Source organism: Onychomys torridus, chromosome 8 (assembly GCF_903995425.1).
Source record: "Onychomys torridus chromosome 8, mOncTor1.1, whole genome shotgun sequence".
Lineage (NCBI taxonomy): Eukaryota > Metazoa > Chordata > Mammalia > Rodentia > Cricetidae > Onychomys > Onychomys torridus.
The window spans coordinates 37,357,788-37,375,648 of NC_050450.1; the positions used below are offsets into that span (position 1 = coordinate 37,357,788).

Genomic DNA, 17,861 nt, shown 5'->3' on the forward strand with positions numbered 1-17,861 from the left:
GATCCTGGTCCAGCATCATAGACTACACTTCCCTAGCCTCAGATGGTCCCACAGAACCTGGACATCAACTGACACAGCCTGCTTTTCCCAGCCTTGACCGACAACCCCCTTGGGTCCCTTAATGACTATACCCCAAGGTCAGCAGGAAACAGTCAGAGAGAATGATGTCAATTTTCTCAACACCAAGCCACACAATAATAAATCAAAAAGCTGGGAGTTAGGGGACACTAAACCACTTGACAATGGGGGTCAGGCAGGCTTTGCCCTTCTCTCTAGTTCCCTACGCCTTGCTGAAAACTGTTAGATTACATCCCTAAAGCTAGCCCCCAAGGTGAATTCCTTTTTGGCAATCCTCCTCCTGACAAAGACTACCAGGGTCCAGATGACAAAGTATTAAAGGCCAGCAATCAACAGCCCCCTTTGGCTAACCTAATTAACATGCCTGATCAAATATACCACCTCATCCTAGCACACTGCATCACAGATCTCCCCTTTTTCTCTTCTTAAAAATTACACCTGCAAGGTCATTTGCTGCTGTTTTACTGCCTGAGTCAGAAAGCAGCCACTTTAACTTTCCCCACTGTGCATGGGGTTGTGGGTAGCAGTGTACTGGGTCTCCATCACGAACCTCTGCAGTTAACAGTCAGGTCAGAGCTAAAGAGCAGGAGTTCAGCAGGTTCCTGGAATGGTGAGATATGGTGGTAAATGACTAATGAGCAGATCCAATGAGGACAACACTGTTGAACACAGGAGTGACAACACAGCACAGAGACACTCCTCGGATCCTGCAAAACCCAGGAAAGGAAAGAGAGAAACACTTGCCCTGTGCATTTGCAGTGACCCACTCCACCCAGCACTGAGTTCAGCAGGGTCAGTCGTGAGTCATCCCACAGCCATCCTGTGTTTTCTAACACCCCACTTCCTGTTCTGCTCAGAAGAGCATGAAATGGTTCAGACCTTCCAAAACTGTGCTTCTGAAAGCCCATGTGAGCTGTGAGTGACACTTTCTCTGCCTTCTCATTAAGACATCCAAGACCTCAGAAGTGGAGAGACTATGAAAGGTGTGTGTCAGTGTGAATCAACTTCAGTGATTTCTGACACGACACAAATACTTCTGGGTAATGTTATCTCAACTGATTTAAAAAAGAAATAAGATAAAAGGTGGCCAGAATTATTACTCAATACAGGAGGGTTTCACAATTATTACTCTATTAGGTAGAGGACTGGCAGGGGCCTGAGACCCACCCTCACCCCTGGCTAAATGAATTGGGAGAATTCAGGCACTGGGAACAGGGGATGACAGATCCTGGAAGAGAGGAGACAGGGTACTGAGCTTCATAGAAATCTGCATAGATTACCTGGATATTGGAAAGATGTGGACAAGTTTTTGGTTGTATGGGATGGAGGATGGTGCACAAGGTAAGGGCTACCAGGAAGGTGGCAAGAGCCCCTGGAGAATGACATAAATTGTATCATGAGTGTGGATATCAGCACAGTGAGTGTTGAGTCACAAAATTTTTCCTAGGTGAACAGAATGCATTCAACTACTCACCCTAGATAGAGAGATCACCCCAGACAAAGACACAGGTTGAGGGGACTCTGACCAGCACAAGCATGATGAACATGGCTCTGGCAGGCGTTGCTCTTCTCTAACATTCCCCGTGCCTTGCTAAAATCTATTAGGTTACATTCTGAAAGCTAGCCTCCAAAATCTATTCCCATAGCTGGCTGCTTCCTCCTCCTGAGCCTAACTATCAAAGTCCAGTAATCTAGAGCTGTCTTTGGCTCACCTAATTAATATGTCCAGATAAAATTAAACACCTGATTCTAACACCAGGGTTCCCTATTTACCTTTGAAAAACCTCCATTTGCCTATGTCCCACATCTGTCTCCCTCTTGTCCACAGGCAGTCCTTTGTTCCTCCGGGACCAAATACCCCTGGCCCTTAATCTGTTCCCTTCCCTTTCACCCTGATCCTCTACCTCTTATCTTTGTCTCTTATTCCCTGCCCCTCTGTCCCTCTGGGGCAAATAAATCTCCTTTGTGCTGAGAACTTGGTCTTGGGGTTACTAAGACTCTGATGATCTTTAGGTGAAAAACAAAAAAACAAGAAACAAACAAAAAACCCCACAAAGGTATAATTTGGGGGAGGCAAATTAATTCTATCCTGTCTGGGTGTGTGAGAAAGGCTTGATTTTATAACAAATGTCCGGCAGGTGCCTCAGCCATCAAGCAAACAGTATCTCATACAAAAGCAGAACTCAGCAGTTAGCCTGTTTAATCTTGTGACCCGTTACTTTGTAGGAAATAGCTGGGGCAGTGCATTGTTTTACAACAACTAGCCAGTTTTTAAGAATAGCCCCAGCAGCCCCAGGAAGTGGTCCATCTCGGGCAGCTGACAAGGAACATTCAAAGGAGAAGGAACTTCCTCAGGACTTTTAGAAGCTAAAACAATGTTGTTTTTACAAGCACTGTAAGGGTTATCCTCTAACCTGATGTTCACCATCACACTGGAATTCCCCTGAGTGGCTAGGGTGACAGTCAGTTTCTCCCTGGAGCTCACTTGCCAGGCAGCCTTGCCTAATTGGTGAAGTCTGAGCCGGTGAGGAATGCTGTCTCACAGTAAGGTGAATGGGACCTGAGTGACAACAGGCCCTACAAACACATGTCCACTTACAGTGTCCACTGGGGGAGAGAGAGAAAGTCAACAGGACAGCAAGCAAGGGTGTGGGGTACAGCAAATGTCTGCAACCCTTGCACCCTGGGCTCCCCCGGGTCTGAAAGTCAACACTGCCCAGCAATAGATGCCATCATCTGAGCAGAGGGTCTTGAGATAGGAAGCAAAGTGGTCAGTGCCAGGGAGCGCTGACACTGGAGTTGGTTACCATGGTACCCAAGCACTCAGGAAGCCCTGCAGCTGGACTCAGGCCACTTCAGCAGATCTCTGCCTCCCTCTCTGAAGGAGGATGTGAAACCTAGTCAGCTGATTTGTGTAAAACAGTCTGCTGGTTCAAAGAATAGAAACCAGACCCTTCCCTCTCTGCAGCCCCTCCCTTTAGGGACCAGAGAGGCAGTATTCCGATCCAGGACGTGAAGAGCAGAGAGCAAAGACTGTGCAGCAGCATCTGGAAGGAAATCCAGGCAGATCAGCCTTCACTTACCAGCTGTTCTGATCTCCTCAAACACCAGAACCGGCACTCTGCATCCCATCTGGCTCCTGAACATCCCAGCTTAGAGGATTCCATAGAGAACAACCCCAGTGACCTTGCTCCTGGAGAAGACCTGACCTCTCAGGAGGTCCACTCACATCATCACTCAGGAGCAGGTATGTGAAGGATTCTAAGTGCAGCTTGACTAAAAATCCTACTTACTTATGACATGGAAGGTGAACTCCTGGCACCAGGGCAGAAGAGATTGAATTCTGGTTTATTTTGCTCAGGGATTTGTTCACGGTAGGGCCCTTCTCTGTCTTCTGCACCACAGAGGACCCCAACCCACCATCAAGACAGCAACAAACTTTTCTATCACCTGTGCATTCCTGGGTCTGTTGCTCTTCTAATGAGAGTTTAAGCTTGGAGAAGGAGGGCAGGCTGTGTAAGCAGATTCCTTAGCCAATGCTGTAACCTGTTTGAGGTGCGGTTTTGTTGTTGTAGCTGTTTGTTGTTTTTATTGTCTTTGTTTTGTTTGAGATTGGATCACTCTGTGTGCCTCTGGCTGGTCTAGAACATGAAAATAACCTCAAACTCAAAGAAATCCTTCGACCTCTGACTCCTAGTGCTGAGATTAAAGGTGTGTACCACCACACCCAGCTCTGCTGTAACTGTTTGTTGTTTTTGTTTTGTTTTGTTTTGTTTTGTTTTGTTTTGTTTTGTTTTGTTTTTACTCCTTGGGGATACAATTCTAGGATCAGAACACCCTCTGGTATCACCTGGTGAACAGTGAATCTGTGAGAAGCCATGAGTTTTACCTGGACCACCTGTGGAATAGGAAGGTCTTTGGGTTGGGTTTGGAAGAGGAAGCTACTAAGTGGCATTTTTCTCTGTCTCAGATCAACTATTTTATCTGCACTGAGGAAACTATCTCTACAGCAGGGCTTAAACTTTTTCAATGATGACTTTACTGAGGTTGGGGTTTTCTAAACTCTTCAGAGAGTATGCCATGCTCAGGACTGACTTGAGGATCATGCAGAGGTATTTACTATTTTCCTGTAAAAAATCAGCACTTAAATTTTTCTCTCAAACTTTCCATATGGTGTCAAATAACTTCAGGAAGTTTTTTCTTTTTTTTTCAGATGTCAAAATTATTTATTTTGTCATTTAATATATTTTTTGAGAACTTCATGGATGAACTTCATCTACTTCTCTCCAGTTTTCCTCTTTCTTCATTCCAACTCTTCCCATCCCTCAATTAATGATCTACTCTTTAATTATTATAATAACACATATGTACATATGTAATGGCAGGAATTTTACCCACATGCAAAAGTCCTTGATGTTTCCGGTATATGTCAAGGCTAGGCTGGGTTTTATGTCTGAATCCTTTGATGGAAATTCAGATTAGTTATAATGAAGCAAGAACTTTGTAGAGCCTGGCATAGGAAATCTATTCATGAATAGCCTTCATTTTGTATTAACTCCTTTGTTTATTGTGTAAAGCCCAATCACATTTGTTAATGTTGACCAAATGGAAAATAATATCATGTTAAAATTCAGTGAACACAACGTAGTAGACCAAAGTATACAAGTGAGTAGTAAATTCTTTCTTACACTGTTGTGCTAGGAGTGAGCATGCACTTGGGTCCTGCATCAAATGGGTTTCCTACGGTTGGCGTCAACTGGAAGCTGCAAAGATGCTGCTCCCAGAATCCAGTCCTTTCCACAGACTACAAGGCCTGTCCATTCACCCTCATACCAGTGTGTCAGCCTCCCTGCGTGCTTCCCCTGAAATTTCCTAACCTTCCTTCGCTTCTAGGACCTGTTGATGAGATGGTTTCTCCATTGTTGCCTCCTATCATAATGTGTAGTGGTTCTAGGAAGCAGATGTGCTTTAGTTAAGATTACACCAACAGAAATGTGTGCTAAGTGGGTTTTATGTAGTTAGTGTTAAAGTGATTGTGGGGGTGTAGATATAAATACCATGGATTACAAATTGTAATTTCCTTCTGAGCCTGGTGAAGCAGGTTGAGTTTCTTTTTTTTAATTAAGAAAAACAATGTATTCATTTTACATACCAATCAAGATCCCCCTCATTGATCATCCACCCCTCCAACCTCCCAGTGGAGTTTGTTTTATGCATTAGTGAATTTAACATCTATCTTTGATCCACAATTCATGAATGAAGTCCAGGTAAGCTCAGTGTCCATGAGTGTCTTAGTTAGGGTCTCTATTGCTGTGAAGAGACACGATGACCACAGCAAATCTTACAAAAGAGAACATTTCATTGGGGCTGGCTGATAGTAAAGAGTACATTTTCTTCAAGGCTTGAAACATGGCAGCATGCAGAAGACATGATGCTGGAGAGAGCCCGAGAGGTCTACATCTTGATCCAGAGGCTGCAAAAGCAGACTGTATCCCACATGGGCATACATAGCTTGAACATAAGAGACCTCAAATCATGTCCCCACAGTGACACACTTCCTTTGACAAGGCCACACCTCCTAATAAGGCCACTCTCTATGGGCCAAGCATTTAAACACCTGAGTCTATGGGAGCCATTCCTGCTTAAACCACCACAACGGGTTTACACTTTTCCAGTTCTAGCTATTAGATCTAAGTCTCAAGGGACTGTATTATTATCATGATGTTCACTTGCTGACCCTCAGATGTCACGTTTCTATTCCTGATGGGTACTGGTGTGATTCCTGGTGATAGATCACAAAAGATATAACCTAACAAAGCAGATGATCTTCTGAAACCTGTTTCTATAATATGACTTATTAATATCCACAGATGCTGGCCATCCATCTTACCTATCCATCACCTACGGTGATACAGGCAGAATTTTCTCACTTCTTGGGAGTTTGGTCATGGATTTCTAAAGAAGCAGAACTGCTGGCATGAATCTATATCTGTTAAAGGGGGATATAGTAGAGTGGCTAACTAGCTGTGATCTGGCTAGTCCAACAGAAGATGTCTCTCTAATGAAAGGACAAGAATCCAGTAGTTATTGCATCCATGAGGCAGAATGTCACAGCTGGTCTTCAGTATACATTGAAATCCCTAAGAAGTGGATTCAGCAAAGGCATGCCCCAGCAGCAGGATAGATATACTTGCCAGAGACAATGATGGCAAGCAGGCAAAGAACAAAAGCTTCCTTCTTCCATGTCCTTTTATGTGGGTTGCCACCAGAAGATGTAGACAGATTTAAGGTATATCTTCCCATCTCAAATTATCTAATCAAGAAAAATGCACAGGTATTCTCAGCTGCTTAGGTTTCAGTTTATTCCAGATGTAGTCAAGTTGGCAACCAAGATGAGCCATCATATGGGTATATGAAAAGACAAAACTAAAACACTTAGCTGTTTCGCTAACTAGTCCTCCAGTGGCTGTACCATTAGGGAAAATAAAACCAAAAGATTTGGGAGAGCTCATCCTTCTGTCCTGTTCTCTGTATAACAGCCCTGGCTGTACTGGGACTAACTCTGTAGAGCAGCCTTGCCTCGAACTCACAAGATGCACATGCCGCTGCCTCACAGGTACGGAAATTAAAGGCATGTGCCACCACCACCCAGCTGATACTGAAAGTTATTAACTGGCTGAGTTTTTTAATCTATTGTAATCATCAATTTCAGGTGACCTTCTTCACACATGTCAATGTACTCTGTCCTCTTCTGTCCCCTCCAACCTATGTGCCTCCATCTCCCCTTCCCTCCAGTGGGTTCATTTTAATCCTCTAGTTAGTCCTTGATTCTGCTTCCCGCTTACATATAACCTCGTTGCTTGACTGCCCACCTCTCTTAATACCTCTTCAGCCTTTCACGATCCCTTCTCAAGACTGGGATCTAAAAAAATACATTTGCAGACGCATGCTTTTAAGGTTAGGTTCAGCCTGTGAAAGACAATGTGGGATATTAGTCTTTCTGAAGTGAGGATTCTCCTCTCTGATCAATGATTCCAGTTATACTCACATTTCTGAAAATGTCATGGTTTCATTTTCCTTCCCAGCTACATAGAATCCCATTGTGTCTCTGTCATGTTTCCTTTGTCCATTCTTCTGTATACAGATATCTACACCGACTTCATTTCATGCATGTGCTTTCATCTCTGTGGTCTGTTGACGAAGAGTCCTTCAGGTTGAATCAATGGGATTCCTGGGCCAGCGATGAACTTTCTTAAGAAAGTTCATAATTATTTCTGGAGGAGCTGCACCAGCTTCTGACAGTGAACGGTTCCTCTCTCTATGTTCTCATCAGCATTTGTTGTTGTTAGTGTGTTTCATGATGGTAGCTATTCTGACTTTGTTCAGATGGAATTTCAAAGCAGCTTTAATTTGCTCTTCTCTGATAGCTCAGGCTATTGAAAACGTTTTCAAGTATTTATTGGTCATTTTATTTAGTCTCTTGATGACTGTCTCTACAGCTCATTAGGGCACTAATTGACTGAATTATTTGAGTGTTTACCCTTCCGAGTAACATTTCTTTTGTACATTGTCAAAACATCCAGCCTTCCTCCAGTCCTTACATCCTTTCTGTTGTCTCTTCTGCATTACACTGAGCCTTGGAGGGGGTGACACAAACTTCCCACTTCTGGCTGAGCGTTCAGCATCACTTATTCTCAACTCCATTGTGAGTTACTCTATGATACTCCTACTCACTATAAAGAGCAGCTTCCATGGCCACCATAGACAACAGTACTAATTCACAGATACAAACACAAATATTTCGATGGACAATTGATGGGCATATTATGCAGAATTTCACAAAACCACATTGGCAGCTCCCCCCACACCAGAGCCTATGACCACCACAACCACATGGTTTTGATTGCCAAAACAGAGGGTTTTGAGCATCAAAGAGTAAAAGGAGTTTCTTAGATATCACAGTCATAGGAAACCCAGGATAGATACAACAAGGGTCTCCTAAATCCTTAAGACCACTTCTTCTGAACATGGGTTGGGCTCTCCAGTTGAATTTGAATAATTATCATTCATGTCAATTATTAAAGTAAAACTGAAAGCCTGAAACTCAACTTGCTTGTCATAATATGACCTTATTTGAAGAGACTGACAAAGCTTTGTACTTGGATAATTTCTTTTGCAGACAGAGGTCTTGGTATTGTAGCCCAGGCTGACCTCAAACTTTAGATCCATAGCACAACATCCTTAGTGCTGGTCTTAGAGGTTTGAATTTGATCTTGAAGAACTCAAAGTGCTTTAAAGAGGAAAATGGTCAAGGGTAAAGGAATATGAGTCAAGTCAAAATTTACATCCAGGCCAGAAGTAAATGCAGTCTGGTCCTGAGCATCTGATTAAAAGGGGGAAGAACCCATTTGTAAGGTGGCCATTACATAGGCTCTGCTTTCCCATTGTCTTGCTCTGTCTGAACTAATTCTTTGAACTTCCTGTTTCTTTCCTCCCTTTAGTATTATCAACTACTCCCAGTCATGGGTCAGACCTCCTCTTCTACATCACCCCAGAAGGAGGACCCTGTTTTGACCTCCAGCCTTGACTCCAATCTTCAAAATTTCAAGATGGAAACCAAAGTCCTGTCTCAGGAATTAATCACCTTGATTGGATCATACCTAGAGGATGGAAACCTTCGGGGAACAGTTTCTGCCATCAGAGATGCTCTGAGTGACATTGAGAAAGCCCCACTGAACATTGCAGTGATGGGGGAGCCTGGGGCTGGAAAATCCAGTCTCATCAATGCTCTGCGGGGAGTGGGGCCTGATGAAGAGGGTGCGGCTGCTTCCACTGGAGTCATATGTACAACCACAGAGAGGACTTCATACCCATACTCCAAGTGTCCCAGTGTGACACTATGGGACCTGCCTGGCATCGGGTCCACTGCCTTCCAACCACATGATTATCTGAAGAAAGTCAAGTTTGAGGAGTATGACTTCTTCATTATTGTCTCTTCTGGACGCTTTAAACATAATGATGCAGAACTAGCCAAAGCCATTGTGCAAGCGAATAGGACTTTCTATTTTGTCCGCACCCACACAGATCATGATCTAATGCTTCAAAAACAGTGTAGTCCTCGGAGATTCAATAGAGAGAACGTCTTAAAACAGATTCGAAATTCCATTTCCAGTATACTTAAGGAAGTTACCCAGCAGGAGCCTCCAGTCTTCTTAGTCTCTAACTTTGATGTGTCTGACTTTGACTTCCCAAAGCTGGAGACCACCCTTCTGAGGGAGCTCCCAGCCCAGAAACGCCACCTCTTCAAGCTCACTTTGCCAACTGTGACTCATTCCACCATAGACCAGAAGAGGGATGCACTGAAACAGAAGGTCTGGAAGGAATCTGTAATGCCAAGAGCATGGGCCACCATCCCATTTATGGGCTTGACCAAAAATGACATAGAGACGTTGGAAGAGACTTTGAACCTCTGCAGATCTTCCTTTGGCCTGGATGAGGCATCCCTGGAGAACATTGCTGAGGATTTGCACGTGCCACTGGAAGAACTCAAGGCGAACATTAAGTCTCCACATTTGTTCTCAGAAGAGCAGGGTAAATCCTTAACAGATAAACTATTAGAGTACATTAGCTGTCCTTATTTTTCAAAGGCTTTCCACTTGCAAAATTACTTCATTGACACTGTGGCAAATGATGTTAAAAGTCTCCTTAGCAAAGAAGAGCTTTTTATGGAGAAGGTAAGTTCAATTCAATTCTAACACCTCTCACATTGGGAGGAGTCAATGGGGAAAAATAGGGTTTTCACAGTTGTTCCAGGAAGTACCTTGCTATCTCACTTTTTTCAAATGTTTAGCAGTGACTTTGATGAATTTTGTCAAATTTCTGCACCTGTTGAGATCTTATGGTCTCTCTGATTGAGACTGTTACATGATGCACTCTTAAGGCTTTTCATTATAAATTGTCTCATTGCTGTATTTTTATTTGCTTTGTTTTTAAGAAGTATTTCCATTAGATGAAATCCTCCTTGTCAGTCTGCTTTTGTTTCCTATGGTTTGAGAACTCTATGTGGAAAAATCTGATCAAGTTTTTCATACTCATTTCTTTTTAGGAGCTCCAAATTTTTTCACCTTCTAATACGCTCTTTGGCCTGTTTTGAGTTGGTTTTTTGTATAGGGTGAAAGATAAGCGTCAGGTTAATCTTGTCTGGTGTCCAGTTTGCCCTGTTCCATTTCTCAACAATGTGTCCTTTGTGCAGTATTAGTTTTTGAAGACTTACTGAGATGTTGATTGACTGTCGATGCATTCAGTTGGCTGTACATGTTTAGAGACATTTCTGGGTCTTCTCTTCTGGTCAGTTGGTTGGTCTATGGGCCTGTTTTCATGCCACTGCCATAATGTTTACTGTGGCTCTGTATTATGCCTTGAAATCAGGTATTATGATGCCTCCTAGACCTTTTCCTTTTGATCAATATTGTTTGGGCTATTTGCAATCTTTTTTGTTTCCATGTGAATTTTATAATTTGACAGTGTAGTTCTATTTTAAATGTCACTGATGTTTTAGATGAGATTGTATTGGATCTGTAGATCCCTATGTGAAGTACAGACACTTTGACAACATTAATGTTGATAAGCTATAGACATGGGAATCTTAGCATCTTTTGTAGCTTTCTTTGAGATTTCTTTCATCAGTGTTTTGTGAGCATAGTTCAATGCTTTCCATTTCCTTGGTAAATTATTGAAATTTGGTTGCTCCCTTCCTTCCTGCTTTTCTTCCTTTTTTCCATTTATTCCTTCCTTCTCCCCTTTTCTCCTTGGCTTCCTATGTTCTGTGTATATATGTGTCTATTAAAAATGTTTTCTTTCACAATGTCACACTTCTGACTTTCCAAAGCAAATCTTATGTTTTCATTCTAATTTCATTCATCAGTATTCTCTTGGATCTCATTGAGTTTTTGTTATTATTGTATTTTAGGTTCACATACAACATGGTGGGTTATAGTGCGGCATGTCTACACAAATGTGTCATTATTCATTCCCATTCATCCTTCTATGTTTTAGTCATTCCTTTCCCTACTGCCTTCCACTATGCCCTTGTGCTTCTCTGGATCGCTCCCTTTACCCCAGAGTCCCTTCCTCACTTTCTTGTCATATATAATCTCCTGCTCATCCTATGTATTTCCCCCTTAACATTTCTTCCTCCCCTCTCATGTGATTGAGATAGTTGTCATTATTTTTGAAATATTGAACAGGAATTTCATCCATTGTAATTTCTTCAGAATCTTTTATGATAGCGCTATGATCTTTTTGTTTAACATTGCCTTAGTCATTTTTAGTAATTCTTTTTTTTTCTTTTTTAGTAATTCTTGTCTTCTGTGTAGCAGTTTGTGCCTCTCAATGGAAATCTCTCTACTTATATAGTGTGTCCTCAATAAGCTACTTCTCCAGAAAAATATGTCTTAGGAGGATGGCTTGTTATGTAATATTGGATTTATTTCACAGTGTACATGCCATATCTTTATTCTGGTGGCAGTTATTGAGTATAGGCTCAGTCCATTCCATGTCAAAATTGTAGAGAACTATTGTCTTGGATGGTCACACAAGACTAGGGAATCTCAGGCATTGCCAGCAACTATAACATAAAAATAGAGTATTAGTGATGCATTATACATGAATTTATATTCGTTTTTAGAGCCACAATGACCAGGAGTTCCTAAGTATTGCTTTTACTTGTGAATCAATTGTGGACACAGTCCTAACACTGGAGAGGCAGAGAAAGGTAGATCCATAGGATTCATACTATGTGTGTGTGCACCTGCACACATTCATGCAGCTTATCACACAAAATTCCAAATGATTAACCTGAGAGTTTTGATATTTTAATGCATTATTCCTAATGATTGCAGGATCTACACTGACCCTCCCCTCCCATTCCCCTTACTGTTATTGGTGGTGACAAGGCTTCCAGCAAGGTAATTGGCAGAATCACAGTATCTGATATCTGTATACCTGAAGCTTCTGTATTGAAATATTCATACACCAAAATATTAGAGTGAAGCCAGTCTCTCATGACTGCCTGCATTTACCATGTGTTCCAGCTGCAATTCCAAAGCTCTGTATGTGTTTCTAACATCCAAAGGAAAGAAAATGACTGTGGATCTACACCTTTATCTCAAAGTTCTGGTATCTTTACAATCAGTGTTGATAACCTTGGATCTACACTCAGTGTTAACACAAAGTCATGAAATAGAAACAGTTTTAATGTCCTTTTAAGATTATAGTAACCTGGGAGTATGTGACAGAAACTGCATGTGACCTATAAAGTACAAAATATGAAATCTGTGGACCTTTAAGGAAAACGTGTGGCTTCTGGATGGAAACCCATGTGAAATTGCCCCTCTGCCTTGAGAACTGAATTTCTCAGAGGAGTTTGATGGGAATACGCTTCTTCAGCATTCTTAACTTTAAAAAATGACACATTTTTTAGTGTCTTCTTTAATGTTGGTTTCTTTCTTCCTTTTCCCCCTTCCTTCCTCTCTCTCTCTCTCTCTCTCTCTCTCTCTCTCTCTCTCTCTCTCTCTTCTTTCTTTTTTTCTTTATGTATCCAGTTTGGGATTCCTCATTTTGTTGGTTGTTTGGTTGAGATTTACAAACTGAACACTAGAAAGCAGGGACCCACAGGGAATTTGCTTACCGTTGAGTCTGCTTGCTACTGAAGCTATCCCCTATCTCTTCTGTTGAAAAATAAGGAATAACATAGATACATATCTCCTCTAAAATGTTTTTTGTCTATTTTTTAGGTTTCTAATCAAGCACATACTACATGTTAAGAATACCCACATTAGTCCCTTTGTCCCCTGAGACAGTTGCACTTCCACTTTCATATCATGAATGCACATATAACTTATGTATCTATATAAAGTCTAAGGCCCATGAAATAAGAAATAGTATTTGTTTTTCTGAGACTGGCTTAACTGAAGTAAAATGATAATCTCCAGTTTCATTCACTTTCCTACAAATGACATAATTTGTCTTCTTTAAGTAAAGCACAGTCTATTACACACAGAGAGTGATGTGTCCAGCCCTCTGTGGGACATGGAATGAATCTTCTCCACTCCCCACCTCGTGGTCCTTCTCCCTTTATTCACAGACTTCACGAGAGAAACTAGAATGGCTGTGCTAAGAGACCAGAGGTCACGAGGGCTGAGAAGCAATGTTTGCAAGCATTCACGTGAGGGAGAGCCTTTCCATGAGAGATGCTGTTTAAGAGTTTTGATATGCTGATCTATGCCCTCAGGGTTTCTACAATGTATGGGTATTAATTTTGAAAAGAGTAAACAGAATTTAAAATAATTTTAAATAAGAAATCAACACCAGAGCAGGAGACTGTGTGGAGTAAATGGACCTCGAATTGGACAGCAAAGAAAAAGGGAAGCCATGGGAGAAGTAGAGCCTGAGCAAGAGGGCACTGGACACGCAGGCCAGAAATCTAGCCAGCAGCCAGGAACAGAGAGGAAGGTGCTTCTGCCTATAAAGGGACAGAGGACAAAATCCTGCTTTACTGTAGCACAAATCCTAGGCCCTGCTCTGCTATACTAATAATCACGATGTCTTCTTTCTCCTTTATTCAGCCTCTTCTAGGGCAAACAGCTACAGGCACACCTTCCAGACCCTCTGCTCCAATGGCTCAGCTTTTGGCATCCAGCTTTGAAAACTTCTTTAAGAGTTTCAAAAAGGAAAGCAAAATCCTCTCCGAGGAAACCATCACCTTGATTGAATCCCACCTGGAGAATAAGAACCTTCCAGGAGCAGCTTCTGTGATCAGCGATGCTCTGAGGAACATCGACAGAGCCCCCCTGAACATTGCGGTGACTGGAGAAACAGGGGTGGGCAAATCCAGCTTTATCAATGCCCTGAGGGGAGTGAGGGATGAAGAAGAAGGTGCAGCCCCCACTGGGGTGGTAGAGACAACCATGAAGAGAACTCCATACCCACACCCAAAGCTTCCCACAGTGACAATATGGGACCTGCCTGGCATTGGGTCCACTACCTTCCCACCACAAAACTACCTAACTGAAATGAAGTTTGGTGAGTATGACTTCTTTGTTATCATCTCGGCTACACGTTTCAAAGACAGTGATGCACATCTGGCCAAAGCCATCGCCAAGATGAATACCAAGTTCTACTTTGTCCGCACCAAGTTAGATCATGATTTGAGTAATGAACAGAGGAGAAAACCTAAGACTTTCAATAGGGACAGTGTCTTAAAGGAAATCCGAGATGACTGTTCAAAGCATCTGCAGGAGACCCTCTCCAGTGAGCCTCCAGTCTTCTTGGTCTCTAACTTTGATGTGTCCGACTTTGATTTCCCAGAGCTAGAGACCACCTTACTGAGAGAGCTCCCAGCCCACAAGCGCCATATTTTCATGCTGTCCCTGCACAGTGTTACTGAGACTGCCATTGACCGGAAGAGGGATTTCCTGAAACAGAAGATCTGGCTGGAGGCCTTGAAGGCTGGAGCATGGGCCACCATTCCATTTGGGGGCTTGATCAGAGATAAAATACAGAAGGTAGAGGAGACCTTGGATCTCTACAGGTCTTACTTTGGGCTGGATGATGCCTCACTGGAGAAGATTGCCAAGGATTTCAATGTGTCTGTGAATGAAATCAAGGCACACCTCAAGTCTCTCCATTTGCTAACAAGGACCAAAGACATGTCCTTAGAAGAAAAATTACTGAAATACATTGAATATATTTCCTCTGTTACTGGGGGGCCACTTGCCGCAGGCCTTTACTTTAGAAAGACTTACTATTTGAAAAGTCTCTTCATTGATACCGTGTCAAGTGATGCCAAGACTCTTCTCAATAAGGAGGAGTTTTTATCACAGAAGCTGGGGTCCTGTGTGTCTGATGACCCAGAATACTGGGAAGCAGCTATGGAGCTATGAGGCATTTACCTTCCGGCTGGCCTTGGGCCCTGACTTAGAGCTTACTATGAAGTAGCCATCATTTGCAGTGAAAGACCAGAGGATTCACCATCCCTTTCCTCTTTCAGAGACAGACTGTCACTGTAGCAAGTGGAAGAAGAGTCGTCAACAGTGTAAAAACTCATGAGAAAGGCTGTCTCCCATTAAAATATCACATATGAGAATACATGGTTGTACACAGATGACTTAAAATACCTTTGTCCAAGTAAACTTGGATCTTTTGTCTCACAGAGATTCTCCATGCATTGCCACATTCTCCTAAGATGAAGAAGTTAGTTTCCTGTTTCATGGATATCTTTTGGTGTTTATGTAGCACAGGAGGCTGGTTTCCAGCACACATCTCCACATGAAGTGGCATCTCCTGGACATGATAGACACATGGTAGATAAGATTGTGACCATTGTTCATTCTCCCTCCAGGATGGCCACAAGAGCCACATGGTAGATGGGACTGTGACCATTGCCCATGATCCCTCCAGGTAACGCATGGATGGGTGAACACATTTGCAGGTCCTCTCAATCCTTGAAAACAAGAATATTTTATTCCATATCCTTCATCAGTCATTGTGAACCATGCGTTCAGACTTCAGCTTGTAGGCAGTACAAGCACTCATTAAATTGTCTTTCCTTGTGGTAAGATCACTCAAAACACTACCTTACTGTTTCATGTCCAGTGGGGGTGTTGGTACTTGCCTCACTTGAGAGAGGTCAGCATGTGGAGTTCTAGACAGTTTATTTGTCCACAGCATCCTATTGAGAACTGGTGTCGCTTTTGCACATCTAATATCACACTTTGCTAAAATTCTAGTGTTGCTCTCTGTATGAAGAGCTGCCCTTCTAGAAGGTTGGTAAAGAGCCATGCATGGATTCCATGTGCAGAAAGCAAGCATGCACATTTTAGCTCTGCATGGCGGTTCTTCAGAGAACAGAGAGCAATATATCCTATCCATGTCTCCTTATAATATATCTGGATAATCTCTATAGTATTTGTATTAATCCTTTTATGTCTCAGTGTCCTAAACACCTGACAGAAACTACTTAAGAGAAGAAAGATTTAATCTGCCTCACCTTTTGGAGCCCTGTTCTCTGTCCTATGGAAGGGCATGGTGAGAGAAAGAACTCACTGTAGAAGAAGGCTGGTGGCAGAAAGAGCTAGGTGACAACAGGGGGCAGGAGTAACAAGTCCTGGCCCTCGTGACCTACTTCCACCAACTAGGCCCTACCTCCTAAAGGCTCAGCAACACTCAAAACTGTTATGCCATACTGGTGACCAGGTGTTTAACACAAGAGCGTGTAGTGGTCTTCAAATCACAGCACTATCATATCCGTAATTTATCATGTCTCTCTCCTCAACTTCCTCTCCTCCTTTCTCTTCCTCTTTCCCTCATCTTCCTCTTTCTTCTCCTCTTTTTCCCTCTCCTCTGCTTCTTCTTGGCTTCTCACTCTGCTTCTCAACCTGCCTCTGTCTCTCACTGGCTCACTCTACTGTGTGCCTTGGCAAGCACATTATCAACAGGGCAGCCTTGCAGACTGGAAATCCTTGGAAAAGTTGATATTACAGCTTCTGTCCAGTCAGTAATAATCATTGTTTCTTCTCCTTCCTGGGAGAGTCAAGGTTTGCTTTGTTTATTTTTGTTTACCTCTAAGGTCCTCAGTTGGTTAGACAGGGGCATTGACAGTAGAGGAGGGTCATCTGAAGTACTCAAAGCCTCATGCTTTAAAATATAATCTCATCTAAAAATTACTTTAACCAAAACATCTATACTGGTGTGTTGCTTGCTCTGCAGCTGGGTCCCACTGTCTGTGATCCCAGGGGCTGGGGGTGAATAGACGCAGAACCAAATGAAACAGGCCTCAGAGATCTTTGTTAGCTTAAAGCATGGCCCAATGCTCTAGGCCATATCCGCCTCACTGGTGTTTGGTAATTACTTGGGTACTGTCTTAGTTAGGGTTTCTATTGCCTGAGGAGACACCTTGAGACCAGCAACTCTTATAAAGGAAACATTTAATTGGGACTTGCTTACAGTTCAGAGGTTTCATCCATTATCATCCTTATGAGTGGCATGGAGGCAGACCTGGTGCTGGAAAAGGAGCTGAGAGTTCTGCACCTTGATCCACAGTCAGTAGAAGGAGTCTGGGCATAACTTGAGAGTAGGAGACATGAGCACTCACCCACTCCACAGTGACACATTTTCTCTAACAAAGCCACACAAACTCACTGTGCTACTCCCTAAGGAGGCCATTTTATTTCAAACCGCCTCAGGTACCATCACCTAGAAAAGATAATATGTGAAATTAATTTCCTCAAGCCCCATAATTATCCAAACCCGCTCTATACCAGCATATATATATGCAAATAAATATAGTTAAAAAGTTATAGTTACAATTGTACTTACTTGTACATACAGTGTGACAACATGACTCAAATAAACAATACATAATTATCAAATCTTGAGAGATGGCTCAGCAGTTAAGAGCACTGACTGCTCTTCCAGAGTACCTGAATTCAATTGCCAGCATTCACATTGCAACTCAAACTGTCTGTAACACCAGCTCCAGGGCATCCAACACCCTCACTGAGACATGCATGCAGGCAAAACACCAATGAACATGAAATAAAAATAAATATATCAATTTATTCAAGTCTGAGGAGTCAGGCTTCCACATTCTTAATCATATTAAAATTATTACTAACAGATAATAATTGGCACTATTAATAAGTACATGTATACAGTAGATGCTGACCAACTGAGGGTACATTTACCATTTTACTGTCCTTGCCCAGTCTCTGGGGCATCTGAGC

The 17,861-nt window shown here is 42.5% G+C and overlaps 1 protein-coding gene across 1 annotated transcript; it reads left to right on the forward strand.

Moving 5' to 3' along the window:
• The first annotated feature begins 2,998 nt into the window (after window positions 1-2,998).
• Window positions 2,999-16,447, forward strand: LOC118589019. Its single transcript, XM_036195839.1, has 3 exons — window positions 2,999-3,325; window positions 8,580-9,812; window positions 13,704-16,447. The coding sequence occupies exons 2-3, from the start codon at window positions 8,601-8,603 to the stop codon at window positions 15,018-15,020; spliced, it is 2,529 nt and encodes an 842-aa protein (XP_036051732.1). The 5' UTR covers window positions 2,999-3,325; window positions 8,580-8,600; the 3' UTR covers window positions 15,021-16,447.
• Window positions 16,448-17,861: the final 1,414 nt, after the last annotated feature.

What these genes read in the sequence shown, in the direction of transcription:
- LOC118589019 (XM_036195839.1), top strand. Translation starts at nt 8,601, where the DNA reads ATGGGTCAGACCTCCTCTTCTACATCACCCCAGAAGGAGGACCCTGTT. An exon ending in AAGAGCTTTTTATGGAGAAG is followed by an intron (nt 9,813 to 13,703) that starts GTAAGTTCAATT and finishes TCCTTTATTCAG; the next exon opens with CCTCTTCTAGGGCAAACAGC.